This window comes from Pristis pectinata, chromosome 23 (assembly GCF_009764475.1).
Source record: "Pristis pectinata isolate sPriPec2 chromosome 23, sPriPec2.1.pri, whole genome shotgun sequence".
NCBI lineage: Eukaryota > Metazoa > Chordata > Chondrichthyes > Rhinopristiformes > Pristidae > Pristis > Pristis pectinata.
In genome coordinates, this window is record NC_067427.1 from 20,845,353 (window position 1) to 20,862,577 (window position 17,225).

Consider the following 17,225-nt stretch of genomic DNA (forward strand, 5'->3'; position numbering starts at 1 on the left):
ACTAGATTGCACAACACTGTCTCTGCCCACCATAGTATCAGGACCACAATATAGTGGACCTGAGGCCGTGTCCTCTTTTTGAAGTGAACCGCTGGAAAGTAGACTTACAGTTGCAGAACAAACCAATAAACAAAATGGACACCAATCAAAATTGCAAAGTGGCAGGTTCAAAGCAAAGAAACATAACTTGGTGTCATGTCGATTGGCTTCACTTGCTGCCGGAAGCAGTCTTTGATATGATCAAAATGCATGGCTACTGCTTAAGGCCTCTGAGCCAATATGCAAAATAGTTTGGGCCTGTGTCCCTCAGAGTTTAGAAGAATGAGGGGTGACCTTAATCAAACATACAAGATCATAAGGGGGCTTGACCGGGCAGATGTTGGGATGCTTTTACTACTGGGAGAGTCTCAAACACGGAGACATAACTACAAGATAAGGGGCGGCCATTCAAAACTGAGGCACACAGAAATTTCTTCTCTCAGAGGGTAATGAGTCTCTGGAATTCTCTGCCTCAACGGATGGTGGAAGCTGGATAATTAGATGTATTTAAAGTGGAGGTGGAAAAAATTTGAAAGATCTAGGAATAAAAAATTGCATCATCCAGTCATTCTCTCTTCTTACTAAGCACCTCATGGAGCAGGTGGACGGAACTCAGCAAGAATCCAGCACAAAAGCAGAAAGGACAATACCCAATCAAGGGCAAAGAAATGCAGCACGCATCACGGCCATTGAAAAAGATGCTTCCTTCTTGTTTGTTGGGATTGTCTCTATCTTCTAATAGTTACATAATAAATGACCACAGAATCAGATAAGTAATAATTCACACACAACCAACTTCAGAACAGCTGATATAAACAAAAAAACCTTGGCCAAACAGAAAGGTTTTAAGGAAGAGGTTAAAAATAGAGAGGTAGAAAGTTTTCGGGAACAAAGTTCAGACATTACAAACTAGATAGCTAAAGAAATAGCTCAGTAATCCTGGCAGAAGGAGGTCAGGGAGGTCCGAGAGGTTAAAACTGGAGGAATTCAGATTGTAGTTTATAGTTTTAAACTCAAAGACATAGAAGGCCCTGAACGTAAATTTGATATCCGAGGTGTTGGTGGACTGGGAGACAACGTGGACAAATAAGAAAAGGCAGAATGGATGATCTTGTAAAAAAGACTTTGTGAAACATCAAATGGGGAAGCTGAGTCTTTGGTGGTGTTAAATTCATTGAGGGTGGAAGTTGTGCAGCTGGCAAGGAAAGCATTGGAATAGCCAATCCCCATTCAAGGTCTTCCATTCTAAGGTGCAAAGTAGAAAACACTGCAAAGTTTACAAATGTTCTTCATTGAAACCATCAATGTTGGTAGAGTTGATCAGTGGCTAAGTGCACACTAATTTCCTCGTTAAAATTTCTGCAATCTTCAACCTGATATTTAGACTCTGTAGTTAAATGCAAATAATAGCATATTTAATAAATTACTTGTTAACGATTCAACATCCGACAATTAGACAGATGTTGCCTTATACAGTTGCTTTTTTTTTGTTTTTAAAAATCCAGTGTGAGAAATGTGAAATGGAGGCTTCTACCAACAAAGAAGATTATGCAGAGTCATTTAAAATGCAGATTGCTGCCAATTAAGCAGATAAAGCTTACCTGAAGCACAAGGTTACACACAAATGAGTGGCTTGAGTTTGAAGCCAGATAATACCAGTGAAAGGGCAGATCCCTTACAGTTTAAGAGAAAATAACTTACCGGAATTGATGGAGCCCCCCACTGTCCATAATGTTGCACAAAACTTTGCATTAAACGCCACCTGTCACTGGGGAAGTCCAAATGTACATCTCAGTGACGTGACCTGTGGTCAATTGCCTGCCAAATCATCCCTCACTTTCATAAGTGCAAAATTCTGAAAGACAGGAGCTAGTTTCTTTGCAATCTCTACCAATTTTAATTCCTATTGTTTTTATTGCCATAGCAGCCTTTCGTGGGGGACAGCTATTGCGATGGAAATAACAACAGAGCGTACTGCAGTTATGATGGCGGGGACTGCTGTGCTTCAACTGTCATAACTAAAAAGGTTAGAATCCTTCAAAATTGCTTCATAAAAGTTATTTTCGCCCAATGTTTGAACTACAGTGTTCTTGTGCGTTGTGCCCTCTGACCCTTTCTCACAAGAATATAGACAAAAGATATTAATGAGTCACCACTGGCTATATTTCACAGTGTGGCCAAATGTCCTCATTAAATTTTATTGATACAGGTAAGAAACTGATGGATGCGTCATAAGGGCAAATCTGTGTGTTTCAAAAGAGCCTTTAAGCAATTACAAGGAGGGAATAACAAGCCAGCTCCTATAATATTTTATTTAGCTCCCATGAGATAAGTGGGCCATTAAGTTTTGTAAATACTGTAGAACAGAAGCACCATAAATTTTTCTGCTCTGGATTTAGAGCTCCTTCTTCTCCCACACACAAGTGCCTCCCCCACCCATATTCACCTCTTGAAAACTGGAATTCTAGTTATTCTGCAACATACTGGTCTCATTACTCCCAATGTGACAGATATTCCCATGCAGCAGAAGGAATGGAAGCCCAACATATGATCAGTTGAAGCTCAAGAAAGGTAAAAAGTAGGAAATTCTTTGGAGGAGGACCTACATCGGTGAAGAAAGCATTCTTTTTTGTTTTGCTTTTCCCCATCATCTGAATGTGGTTGAACCCCTGTGTAGCTAGCACGGTAACACTGAACCTGAGATGTGACAGGTTTTGTTATGGGGAGGAAAGCTGGAGGGCACTGACCTGGCCTTCAGACCCTCTCCCCAGAAGTCAGAAAGGGGAAAAGCATATGGCCAATGCAAGGAACTCTTTGTAATTGGAACAAAGTTAGCATCAACAGAGTCTTCTGGTCACCAATGATTCCTCAGGCACGTAAACAAATTAATGGAGGAATTAAATCGTTTTGTACAACACAAGAAAGTTTTGGTCCCAATTACATCTTTAGCAGTATCCTAAAAGTGGTGACACAGGTGGATAAGTGCAGTTTAAAAGCATTTGGTATGCTTGCCTTCATAGGCTGAGGCATTGAGTATAAGAGTTGGGATGTAATGTTGCAGTTGTACAAAATATTGGTTTTACTGCACTTGTGTGCAGTTCTGGTCACCACACTGCAGGTATGATGTGGCCGCAATACAAAGAGTGTAAAAGAGATTTACTAGGACGTTCCTGAAATGGAGGGCTGTAGTTATAAAGAGAGATTGGATAGGCTGGTTTTATTCTCACTGGAACATCAGAGGCTGAAGGGTGACCATACAAAGGTTTACAAAATTAAGGAGGGGCAAAAATAGGTTCGATAGAATCTTTTTTTTTTGCAGGGCAAATGAGTCTAGAACTAGAGGGCACGGGTTGCGGGTGAGAGGGGAGAAATTTCAAGGAGGCCTGAGTGACAAGTTCTTCACACAGAAGGTAATGACTATTTGGAATGAGCTGCCAGAGAAGGTACTGGAGGCAGATATTATTACAATGTTTAATAGGCATTTGTACAGATACTTGAATAGGAAGGGAGTAGAGGGATACATACCTAATGCAGGCAAATTCGATTTGCATAGAAAGACATCAAGGCTGGCATGGATGAGTTGGACTGTAAGGGCCTGTTTCTGTGCTGTACGTTTCTATGACTCTATGATACAGCCTGGCTAGAATGGGCTCAGCTCAGAGTGGAATCGATGGAGCATAACACTGTTAATTGCACATGCAACCCAAATCCACCACATTCACAACAGGGAAGGTGATTAAAAGTCAAGATTTTTGCATCACTTTGACTGCAGTGTGTTGCCATAATATCGAAAATGCCATCAGATTCAATAATCCAAGTGCCTGTTCTTGGTCCAGAAACGTGCATAACAGGACCTTGCCGACACCAAACAATAACTTGCCAGTGAAATCATGTTTTGATGACACTGGCCACCCAAAACACCTGGTGAACTTCCTGCTCTTCTTCCTCAAGGACAGTGGAACTGTTCATCTCTACATGATCTGATAAGCCAGGCATCACATAAGTACCTCATCAGAAAGGGAAGACTACCTTTCATGTATTATGCAATGTTCTCATAGTATTGCATTGGAACGTCAGCCTGCAATGAGGCTTAGAGCAAAACATTTTCTGTTTGAGCTGAGAGTGGTACCAACAAGTCAAGCTGACACTATGTAATAAGTGTTGGGAAACTATCCATACTTAGTGCAATATTAAAGAAAGTGAAGTGTGCAGAAGGTCGAATAAGGTGCAAGGAAATGAATCCCTTATTTAACAACATAACAAAATAAGGAATCTGCTTTAAACAAGTTACATATTCAGCAACTTAGAAGAAGCCTCAATTAAGTTAACAAGAAATATCAATAAGAATTCTTCCCTGTGGAAGAACAGGAAATAGGAAAAAATGGATCAAGAAGAGCCAGATGTACAGAGATCATTACTCTTTCTGATCCTTCCTGCTCTCAGTGAATGCCTGATCAATTAACGCCTTGCAATCTCCCCCAGACTAGGCCAGTTAGGATATGGGAAGGGTCTCAAGACTCAACGTCATCTCAACTTGACATATTCTGCAATAGAGCTGTTTAGTTATCTATACAACATCAAAATACGGATGTTAAAAATCTGAAATAAAAGGTATGAAATGTTGGAAATGTTCAGCAGATTTGGCTGCATCTAGCTGCCTGACCTTCTGAGTATTTGCAGTATTTTCCGTTTCTCTTGTACCCTTATCTAATTTGATGAGTTTTCTTTTCTATGTTTAAAAAAATGGAATAATTTCAATCCAGAAAGAATTTTGGGAAAATAAAATGAGAGCTACCTCAGGCTAAAGTAAAAAAAAAACTGAATTTGACTTTGCACAGAAACTGAATTTTGCACCAAAGGGCCTTGGAAATAAAAGCAGGAATAGGCCATATGGCTCCTCGCACTCTTAACATTCAGTAAGATCATGGCTTATTTCAGTGCCACTTTCATTCACTAACCATATATTCCTTAATGCTGTTAACTTAATATTTCCCTTCAAGATCTCAATCTTTAAAATACTCAACAGATGAGCCTCTTGCAAAGATTTACTACACCCCAGGTGAAAACATTTCTTCTTATTTGTGTCCTGAATGGCTGACCCTTTATCTTATGACTTGTGACCCCTGGATCTAGACACCCCAACCAAGGGAACTACCTTTCCTGCATCTACCTGTCAAGCCCCATAAGAATTGTGTGTGTTCCAGTGAGATCACCTCTCATTCTTCTAAAGTGTAGGACCAGTCTGCTCAATGACTTCTCATATAACAAACTCACCATCCCAGAAATGAATAAGGTGAACTTTTGCTCCACTCCCTCTATTGCAAGGATGTCTTCCCTTAAGCGGTGTGACAAGACTCCAGACAATATTCCAGATGCAGTTCAATCAAGGCAAATGGGGCAAGATGTGCCCATTCTTGTACTCAAATAATGGCCAAAATAATGGCCTTCCCAACTGCTCACTGTACCTCCATGTTAACTTTCAGTGATTCACGTACAAGGACACCCAAATTTCTTCAAACAGCACCAACCTTCAAAGTCTTGCCATTTTAAAAAATACTTTGTGTTCCTAATTTTTTCTCTGCCAAAATGGATAACGTAATTGATTGAGCAAGGGCATGGTCTGACGTGAGGTGGAACGGGACATTCTTCTCCATATCCAAACCCAAACCTTAGATACCAGAACATTTACATTCCTAACTGCAGCAGTGCTAGAACATGAAACGGTTTTCCACCAAAGCTATACTTGCATTATAAGCACAAATGAACTTTGATCAAATGGATCCAATAATGGAGAAGAAAAGTCTGTGATAAGTGTATTAAAATTCCTTTACTAATGGACCATCCTAATCACACATAGGAATTATTCCCTTAAATGGTGGGGATGAGAGTGAAGCAGATCAACATATATACATATATATGTGTGGGAGTGTTTGTGTATGTTTGTCAAGCCAGCTGATCACAGATGATGTGTTATTTTAGTGGTAGGGATGACACCCTTCTGCTTTTGGATGAGTCTATCCAGATATCCAATGGGCTGTCCATACATTTCTGAGCTGTGAACCAAGGGTTGTCTGTTCTTTCAGCAAAAGTTACTTGGCTTGACAATTTATTCTCATCATTGAAATTGCCAAGATTTTCACCAGCTGCAAAACAAATTTAAGAACTTGTACCCTGATCACACCCTATTCCTCTGTGATATCCCAATTCTGTCCAATTTCACCTCATCAAACAGTGACTAGCCATTTATAAAACATGAAGAATAACCAAACAATTAGCAATAAAAACATGCACCTCACTTTATGGGCAGATAAAAGCAAACCCCCATCTCCCTCTCTGGTGGAATTATAGGTGGGTGCTGAAGCTCATGCATCACTGCTTGAAGGAGAATAATCTTTTCTCTCAGTGTCCACCAAAACAAAATCATCTCACCATTTTGTGGATCATGCTGAACATTAAATAGGAGTTGCACTTAGATTTATAGTAACTGTATTCTGAAGTAATTAATTGTACATGAAAAATGCTGTGGACTGTCTCTAGAATATGTAAGTGCAAATTGTTCTCTGACCACACTTGTATAATCCCCGCTGCTTATAGCAGGCGCGTTCATATGAACGCGATGGCTAGTATAACGTGGCAGCGCTCTATAACAAGAATGTTGTCATCGCTCATCAGCATCCACAGCTCCCTGAACGAACATCCTCACTGCCGGATCCCAGACCTGACCAAGGACCACGAGCTGCACAAAGCCATCAGCACCCTGGCCGCACTCGTCGGGACACGGGAGGAGCAGGGAGCAGGACTCGGCGTTCAAAAGTAAGCCGTTACCAGGTAGAACATCTCAACAAGTCCCAGAGTAGAGAGAACAACACACAAGTTGTAACCCTTTCACCAATCTGCCATCTAAACAACCCTTGGCACTTTAAAACAAAAAACTATGCATGTTTTATCACATGTTCTTCACTCATACAATAACACATGTACCATCCTGGAAACTGACTAAACAGATGCTAGAGAGGTTCAATTGTTAAAGTGCACAGCAAGTGATATTGATAAAAGGTCATTGACCTGAATCATTAGGCCATTGAAATGTTCTGTTCCAAACAAAGCCAGGGTTCATTTGGGACTAAAACCCCAATCATTCAAATGGGATTCCAGGCTTGCAAATTCGGAGGCAAATGTTATTTTGCTTTAGTTACAACATTGATATATTTTGTTTGGTTTACTGTTTTTTTTGAAATATTTTCTTCTATGCTAATAGAGCCTCTAAAAATCTCTCAGTGTTAGATATTTAAAAACTATCATATATTAATATTTTAAAACTAATGAGTCTAATTGCCAGCTTTGATTAAATACAAAGTTTGGCTCTTAGCTTGGCCTTCACTCAATATCCATCAGGGTTCTCCAGTGGCCTTCCTCTGCACTATGTTACCAGGTGCCCAGCTGCTGTTGGACCTTACCGCCCCGGTGCAAGGTTTAGCGAGCCACGATGTTGGGGCCTCCCCATTGTCCCCAGGTAATGTCAGGACACGTGGACGGCATGGGTGATGGTAACCCCAGGCAGCAGACCAAGGCCAAGCCATCTTGCTTGTTAATTCTGCTTCTTTCACCTCAGATGCTACCTGACTCGTGACTATTTCTGGCATTTTCAGTTCTTAGTTCCAAATTTCAGAACCTATGACATTTTGCTGTTTTAAGCAAGATGTTATATTTGGGCTCACTTGCTATGAACCTTAACAAAACATAAACTAATGAGTCTAATTTTTTCTAATCCATTCATTTTGGCCATTTAAGATGCTCGAATTAGCATCTATAAAACTGACAGCATAAATGGGTGATGGTTATTACCTCGCTGCTGACATACACAATTTGTTTTTGACAAGGAGCTTGAAGTGGCAAACTCTGTAATAAGATGCAATTTTGGGGCACTATGGAAACCAGGGGGATTACGCATTGTAACTGTGCCAATTTCAACTGCTCATGGATTGCAGTCAATTCCTTTGGTAGGGTGAAAAGTCAAGTGAAGTTTTTGTTTGTACTTTTCAAAACCTTGAGATTAATTGTTGTGAATATTCAAAATCAGCTGGCACGGATTGCAGATCAAATAAAAAAGCAACTAATGTGCTTGCTTTTAAACATTTTTCATGGGTAAACACTGTCCTACTGACTTCCCCTGAAAGACTCCCTTATGTCTTTCAGAGTGTTGGCTCTGACAGGCTGTTTCTAAACGCCCCTTGAATTACAGGAGTGGAGCACAGCTGTGGCCCATTGGAGCTGTGTGCTCCTGAACACATGTTTACGCTGCTCTCAGAGCTGAATGCACACTGCATGCATTACGTGCACTGTATTGCAGCCCAAAAGCATTCAAGGGAATAAAACATGAATAATAAAGAAGGAGTTTTATCACAGCAGAAACATTCTGATGTTCTTACCAGAAGATTATCGCTTCATCCAGCCGACTCTTCAAAACCACTAACTTCATTTTGGAACTAATGAACCTGTACCTTTCTCTATTAGCAATTAATCCATGATATCTTTAAAAAGTTAATTATACTGTTCTCTCAGAACTATTTCATGGTTCTGTCTTTCCAAACAAAAAAATAATGGGCTATTACGTATCATTTATTGATGCCGTAATATTTAAATTCCATTCCTCAAGTCTATTAGTCGAACAGAAAAGTTTTTCTGAATTTAGATTTTCTATTGCCAATTAAACCATCACGCCCTACTTTGTGGGAGGGAGAGGCCAGTAGCAGGATGGACAATGTTTCTTCATTCCTTCTAAGTGGTTTCATAGATTTTGTGCAGTCTTCCTCCAATAAATTTTCACCTTTTCTACATTAGGAATCAAAAGAGAGCCCAATACTCCAGATGCAAGGGAAATTAGTTTAGATACAACTTCAGCATTTTGGAATTATAGATCATATCCTTAATTATTTAAGCTTTAATTTGCTTTCTTTCATATCTGAGAGTAGCAAACTGACAGTAAATTGACTTTAAACCAATACATATAAATCTCTAGCCAGTGTCTCAGCCTCCTCACCACATGATCTTCGACATTACTCTTCATGAATTCCAAATATCACTTTCCTTCCCATTGAATACCTGAAGATTAATTACAGATTAAAATCATCAATCAATTTAGTGTCAGCTACAAATTCACGATAGACAACTGCCCAAATAAAGTCAATCACAAACAACCCAATGGTTGATCCAACTGATAACTCAAGTACTTTCTAACACACTTCATCATATTTTGTTATCTACTTTTCAGCCAGACATCTTAACTTGACATTTGCTCTACGACCATGTAACTTGAGCAATGATGTTGAATGTCCTCCAACATCAGAGCAAAAAATACCACTGCCTCGCCTAGGTCTCCAACGTTCTCAATTTAAATTGACCCAGCTATTCCAAATCAACTTCCATCTTTCCAAGTAATCCTTCATTCTATTCTTCAAAGGCTCAAAAACTCACACAAAGATAGAGCTCACAGATGTGACTTCATTTTTAGATTAGTAAATCATCAATTAACCGTTAGTGAGGACACAAGATCTGAAGGTCTGACCTCTCGCCTTGCATCCATCTTTTCCTCCTCTCAGACTAGTCTGCTGCTTGTCACACGCTTTTCCAGTTTACATGTTGAGCATGTCCCTTAAGTCCTTATGACTCTCCTGAATTCATGTTCTCTTGCCAACTCGCTTCTTTATTAACAGTTTCCTAAGAGGTGGTTCTTTGTTCCTCCCAGTCACAGAATTATATAGCATCGACCCGCCATGTCAATGCCAACCATCAGGTACCTGTCTTTACTAATTCCATTTATCTTGGTCCATGACCCCCTTTGCCGGCGATTCAAGTGCTCGTCCAGATACAACTTAAATGTTGTGACAGTACCTGCTTCCACCACCCACTGAGGGGGCAGTGCATTCCAAATCTGGATGACAAAGTTCCTCAGATCCCCTCTAAACCTCTTACACCTTACCCTTCTCTTAATGATTTCATCTTGTTAACCCTGATTCAACTCTTTAGCATGTTGAGTTGCAATGGTGCTACAGAAATGCAAGTTATCTCAAACATGGTGGGTATTGTTACTGAGAGAAGAATTTCTGTATCCATCTAAAACCGGCAACGTGGGTCCAAGTTTAACATCTCATTTAAAAAGCAGGACATCAGAGTGCAGTATTCCCTCAGGACTGTGCTGAAACATTAGCAAATTTATGTGTTCAAATTCTGGAGGTATGAGCAGAGCCAAATGATTAATTACTGCAGTAACAGTTTTACCAATTCCCAAATTAAAGCTGATTAAATTAAAAAAAAATAGAGCTGGTTGAATAGGTTTGTCACATTCTTATTGACTTCAGTATGCTAGCACACAAAAGCAAAGCAAGAGATGCGACAATCAACAGCCAAAATTCGTTAGAAGTCACATGCCTCTCAGTGAATCCCCATCACCATGAGCAGAGGGGTCAAAGTCTGATAAAAATTAACTTTACTTTTGTTTTATTTATCAAATGTTGAACACGTTATTTTAATCTTCCATGGAAGATTTATGATTGCAGCCACATGACTATTTATGAGCTGTGTTAGAAAATGTCCCGAGCTCCAAGCAGCAAAAGAAATTTATAATGCTGGGTGATAAAACTGTTGAAGTCAATTGGAGCGGAAAAGTCGAGGGTCTCTACAGAACATTTGACAATATCAAAGGTTCTGACTTCCATCCAGGCATACAGGATCTGTCTGCTTTTTATACTTCATCCATAGTTCTTATTAATCAGCTCATGGAGACAGTAAAAGGAAAAGACCCCAGCCTCTCCCTTTAAAACCTGCTTCAAACTTCAAAAGTTCTCTTCACATTTTAGGGGATGGAATAAATCTAGCTAAACCTATTAATTTAACAGCACTGATTTTATATTGTAATTAGCTTTCCAAAATATAATTCCAAATTGATGCAGTTGTAAATTGCCATTTAAGTTGGTTAAGGCGTCCCAAGTTTAGCAACACAGGCATTGCTGGATTTATGTCCTTCATCCCAATCAAATGGAAATCAAGTTTAATGTCTTTAATATTACACAATAAGCCCCGCAGATGCCGTTTTGATGCTTTTACCATTAACATGACTGACCATAGCCTTGTTATTAAGCTTATTACTGGTTCTAATGACATCCAAGTAGCAAGTAGCCCTCAGCCTTTAGTACACCCACTAATCCCGCCCTAATTTATTATCCAGTTCTTAAAACAACTTCTGTGCTTCCCATGTAATTTCTTTAAATGCATAGCCTTGGCTTCTTCCAGCCTAAAAGGCTTCCACTTCTGACCTCTTTATGCCGATAGAATTGTTCACCTTTCAGCATTGATAACATTATAATTTAGCAGAGTGAAGGAGAATTTTTCTCAGACTTGTATCCTTTCCTCTCCTGAGGAGCACAAATAATGCACCTCAGTATCCACTAGATTAATCCTCTTCATTACAAAGTAATGTGGGGCAGCAAAATGAATGCCATCAGGAATTATGGAAGCCTGATTGTAAATGGATGCTAACTCCAACGAGTAATTTGTTCAAGTGACCTGATGTCGGCGAAGCGGGGTACAGAAAAACACTCACTCTACAGTGCTGCATGTAAAGCCTTAGAGAAGGTTCAGCTCACGCAGATCATTCTCTGAAAGCAGGATCCCAAAATGAGCACAAATGCAAGGGAAAGAATAATTAAAAATAGACAAATGCAAGTCTCAGTTCTGCTTGGGAGTATACGGACCTGCTACTAACCCTACCACAACAGAGAAGAGGAATTGTTTACAGAGGCCAAGGGTTTAAGCATACAACTTTCCTAGATATTTCCCAAGGACATAGGAGGCCTTTCACCCCATTGTGTCTATACTAGCACTCAGAGTAATCCCATCAATCCCACTCCTACATTTATTTCCCTGTAACGTACACCATCAACTCCTTCCCGATTCTCCCACCACCCACCTACACTAGGGGCAATTCACAATGGCCAATTAACCTACCAACCAGCATAAGTTTAGAATGTGGAAGGAAAACAGAGCATACGGGGGAAACTCAAGCAGTCACAGGGAGAACATACCAACTCCGCACAGACAGCTCCTGAGGTCAGGATTGAATCTGGACCACTGGAGTTATGAATTATGAGGTCTACTAGCCGCACTAGTGTGCCACCTTACACCCTCTGTACTATGCTGCAAGTAAATCAACATTGCTCTCGAGAGAAGCAGATAAAGCAGGCTCCATGTAGGATTACTCCTTTCTTGGTTCTGAGAGAGCTGAGAAACACCAGCACATGTGAACACCTGGGAATATTGCAGGGGTGCTGCCCTTACATGTAGGCTTCCTGTGAATTACTCTAAGTTCCAGTTTCTTTAATGGCTTACAAATGTGCCTGTTAAAGTGTCTTGCTCCAGCATAGCACAATCACCATCACACTGGGGAAACAGAGGATTGCTTCAGTTCTTCAGCAGGCAGTCAGCATGACCCAGAATCTCTGTCCACTACCTGCCACATTGTTCAGTCGGGGGAGTGGGTAGCAGGAGAATTATTACATCAAGTAACTTGATGTCAGTTGTGAAACTGAGTCGATACCATGGTTCAAAAGAAGATAAAAGGCAGCAAATGGTGCTGTTTAGACTAAATCTATGTTTATAGTCAGAAAATAGTGAGACAATGCAGACAGAATCTCTACAAAAAAGACAACACACAAATGTTGTTGTATTAAACACTTAATTTTCCAAGTGCCATTGTGCAAATGAAACATATTCCTTTGGAAGACATACACAGATTGAGGTGATAACAGAATGGTGTCCTTCACAATCTCATGTTTCACAAAGTACTATAGAGCCACGTGAGTGTTTTGAGATGTGGTCACTGTCATCATGCTGAATTGTGTACAGGAAACCCTAAAGTTAATGATAAGACTAGGTCTTAATTCAGATGACGTAGATAAATATTGACTAGGCCCATGCAAGAATCCCCTTCATCTCCTACAACTGCCTGTGAGAGCAAATGAGGAGTGGCAGGGTTGGGGTGGGATGCTTTTTACAATGTCATCCAAAAGGTGGCACCTCTCAACAGTGCAGAACTCCTGCAACAATGCGTCGGAATGCCAGCCTAGACTTTATGCTCAGGCATACGTTGTGGGTCTTGAATCCATAACCTTTTGACTGACAGGCTTTGACGTTACCACTGAGCAACAGCCGACAAGGTGCCCACCTTACCTTCATTGCTGTTTGCAAAAGCAAACAAAAACAATTTAACTTCAGCAGAAATCATGACTTCCAGCTTATTCTGAAAATCATTTAAAGAACCTTAAGGGCAATGTGCATATTTGTATTCCAGCAGAAATGTTACAAAAAGTCATTTTTCCAGATGTTATAATAGAGTAAACATGTAGTTTTTGAATGTCACAAAGAGTTTTTAGTGCTTGGCAGTGGCTATATGCTCCCCTAAGATCCGTTAGTGTTCTAAAATGTTGCATACAAGGGATTTGATAACAAAGATTGCCAAACCACTAATGATTGGGTTAAAATAAAGCTATTCAAATACTGAGTAAATAAGTATAATTGACCTCCAGGTCTCTTACTTTTTTAATCTTCTGGCTGGAATTGGAAAGGTTTAGTGCAATGATAAAAGCAGATTGGCAGATAGTTGGCTTGGTGGTGAAAAATTGTCTGGTGTTTCCGATTTATCCTGGATGACTATTTTACCCTCTTTAGGGAATGCGTAAAGAGTAATGGGGCTTTGGAGTGCGTGTGCGTGTGTGTGTCTGTGTGTGTGTGAGTGTGTGTGTGTGTTTAAAGATCAATGCATCGATTTCACCAGAGGAGCTCCCTCTGTGGACCGCATTCTATAGTACGAAGAGGCTTGTCCTCAGAGTCAACTGACCATTTGTCCATGACCTAGGTCCAGGTGGCCTAGTCCAATGTTCTTGTGAAAATATGATCCTGCAAATCCTCTATCGGTTTACAACATATCCCCAAGTTACATATGCCCAATTTATGAGCACCCTTACATTCGAATGAGTTCCCATAATATTATTAAATTCAAATGCCCAAAGTACACACATACGTTTATTCCTATGAAACGGCAGAACTAGTTTCCTCTCTTTATCCACTTTTAGTTCTTTCAAATCAGGCTTAAGTACTTTTAATTCCATTTATTACGATACTGGAAGTATGGTTACCATATCGAGTGATTTTTGTACATTTTATGGCGTATGGACGAAATTGACTTGTGGACACCTATAAAAACAAAACTCGTTCGTTACCTAGGGATGACCTGTATAGAGGCATCCGTGCTAGCCAAAGCCAAATGACATGACCTCAGCAATAGCATCTGCTGTTAATCTGTTTATTTAAGGAAGGACCTTGCAAGTTCTTAAGTTATTTACATGAAGTAGGATAGGTAAGGCAAATGAAAAGAATAATAGAAGTACGAATTGTTCTTTTGTTGCACGTATTAAGCATGCAATGTAAGAACATATTGTGTGTTGGATTTTGGCTTCCAAATTTCACTTCCATTAACCTCAATGAAAACAGCAGAGGAAGCATCTTTGCCTCATAAGTTAAAAAAAATAAATGCTGAAAACACACAGGAGGCCAGGTAGCATCTGTGGAGAGAGAAAGAGCAAATGTTTTAGGTTCAAGACCCTTTGATGGCGTTCTGACAAAGGGTCTTTGACCTAAAACAGTAACAGTCTCTCTCCACAGAGGATGCCTAGAGGGTGTTTCTAACATATTTCAGTTTTTATTTCAGATTTCTGTTCTCTGTGGTTTCTTTAATTTTAATTTACTGGGATGGTTGTTGGTTTTTGTGTGAGTTGAGATCCTAACGTTATGAACAGTACAGCTGGTTATAATGGAAAGTACAAATGAAAGTGTCAGAACACCAAGCATGACATACGTAGAACATAACGAATGCTCAGTGACAGTCACTCCGGGAAGCGATCTCTGTGGAGATCTCCCGCCACTTCACCTCAGCTCATGGTACCAGCCAAGAACTCTTGGCACAGAGGCTCTTTCACACACTTTCTGTTTTTATTAAACATGTTAATGAACTTGTTTCCTCTCGCCTAACTCCTACAACGTTATTTTTGAGGGCCTCATGCTAGGATTTTTGAAAAATGTTAACGTGTCTGTCAAAGTAATTCAGACCGATCCTTCACACTTTCTGGAAAGTAGCAGCAACTAACAACCGAGCAGTCTTTTTAAGAAACATAATTAACTAAACAAAAGCCAACCACTTTTTGTTGGTCTCCTAACTTGAGATAAGTGGCAATGGAAGGAAAAAAGTAGTTGCCATTCGAGTGAAATTCCAACAGTGACTGTAATTAGTTTTTTTTTAACCTCAGCATGAACCTATGCTAGTTTCACAGTACCAGTTCACAGACCTTAGAAGAAAGACTAGACAAACAATGAGGGTGTAAGCCCCAGTCTCTTTGGATCAGATAGAAATTGCTTAAACAGATGTAACATGTAACAAATGATGCTTATTCCAGAAATTTGTATTCTTTTTATATAAATGTCACGGAAAAGGACAAATTGATGCATCTCTATTAGAAGCACACATTACAGTATTGCAAATCCATTTTGCTAAAGCATTCCCCACCCCCTCCAAATAATTCACTTTTTGGCTTCAACAACATTTAGAGTTGGTGAACTGAATTCGAAGGATGTCAGAAGGGCTAGGGGAGAAATGCTGATTGGGCCTGTGATATACAGCCGCACATCGAAGTATATAGATTTGGGCCATCTTAATTCTTCTTTCTCGAAGTGATTTCAAGTAACTGTGGTGAAACAAGAGTATTAGGGAATGCTTAAGTTCATCATTTTTCAATTCTAACCCTCCATGTAAATTGCATGTTGCAGACAGATTAAATGATGTTACTTTGATGTGGCTGACTGCTCTGCTAATGAGTTAATTATAAACATGCAGACAAATGATATCTGCACCAGGCATTCAGAGGGTGCAAGCCCGAGGTCCATAGATTCCTGGAAATAACATATACGTGACTTTGCTGCAAAAACTATTTTCTATTTGGAACAAAAAAGTATTTTTTTTTATTTTCAGCTGCTCTTTTTTAAGCCAGAATTCCTTCTAGCAAGGAAAGACAGTGTTGTGGGAGGGCAGTTGTGACAGATACAGCATGGGTTCAGCTTCGATTTCATTGCAAAGTGTTGCTCATTTCATTGTCAGTGGTGGCACAGTGGTTAAATTACCAGACCAGTAACTCTGATGCCTGGACTAACCCTTCAGAATTCCGAGTTCAAGTCCCACCCTGGCAGCTGTGGAATTTGAAAGGAAAAATAGTCATTGATAATGAGGACCACAAACCACCAGACTGTTCTATAAACCCAGCTGGTTCACTCATCTCTTTCAGGAGAGAGAATCTTGCTAGTGTGGGATTCTAGAACCCCTGCAAGGGGGTTGACCCTTTTATCATAACCACAACTGCAGCAGTTCAAGAAGGCAGCTCATCATCTTCCGAAGAGCAAGTAGGGATGGACAAGAAACGCAGCAAGGCCCACATCCTAAAAAGTGGATGAACTTTCAAAAATATCTGCGAAATCAAATTCACAGCATTGAAATGTTGGAATCATTTGATAGTTAGCTTTCCACACAAAGCCTGGGGGCTAAACCACAGAAGCTTTGTCAACAGGTTCATCAAAACTTACTCCTCTTACATTCGGTTCCAATTCAATACCCACTTTGTACAAAGGCAAAAAAAAACGAGTTAATGTCTGCCAACAAAACAGAAGTATGAACTAGCTCAGTAAATCTTCCTTGGTTATGGAAGAGATACTAGTAAACAGTAGATTTTGCACCTCTATTTAAAAAGGGAAGGAAGATAGACCCAGGAACTACAGGTAAAGCAACCTCATCAGTGGCAGCACAGACAGATATGGTGGTGTAGAAGACTAATAGGATACATCATTGGCCGAGACATAGGCTATAAGAGCAGGAAGGTTATGGTACAACTTTATAAAACATTGGTGAGGCCACAGCTAGAGTACTGTGTGCAAAGCTGGTCAACACACGATGGGAGTGATACATTTGTACTGCAGAGGTTGTAGAGGAGGCTCACCAGGATGTGGTCTGAGATGGAGAGATTCAGTTATGAGGAGAGACTGGAGGAAGCTTAAAGGAGACCTGGTAGGAATATACAAAATTACAAGGGGCT

At 40.0% G+C, this 17,225-nt stretch overlaps 1 protein-coding gene across 4 annotated transcripts in view; it reads left to right on the forward strand.

Annotated features, from left to right (window-relative positions):
* Positions 1–17,225, forward strand: part of pappaa (pregnancy-associated plasma protein A, pappalysin 1a) — a 275,180-nt gene that overhangs the window by 222,326 nt on the left and 35,629 nt on the right. The window contains exons 21-22 of one of the 4 annotated variants that reach the window (XM_052037112.1): positions 1,964–2,065; positions 6,712–6,852. In XM_052037112.1, the coding sequence (XP_051893072.1) occupies positions 1,964–2,065; positions 6,712–6,852 (243 nt within the window). The remainder of the gene's footprint in view (positions 1–1,963; positions 2,066–6,711; positions 6,853–17,225) is intronic. The other 3 variants (XM_052037113.1, XM_052037114.1, XM_052037115.1) reach the window with 3 other exon arrangements.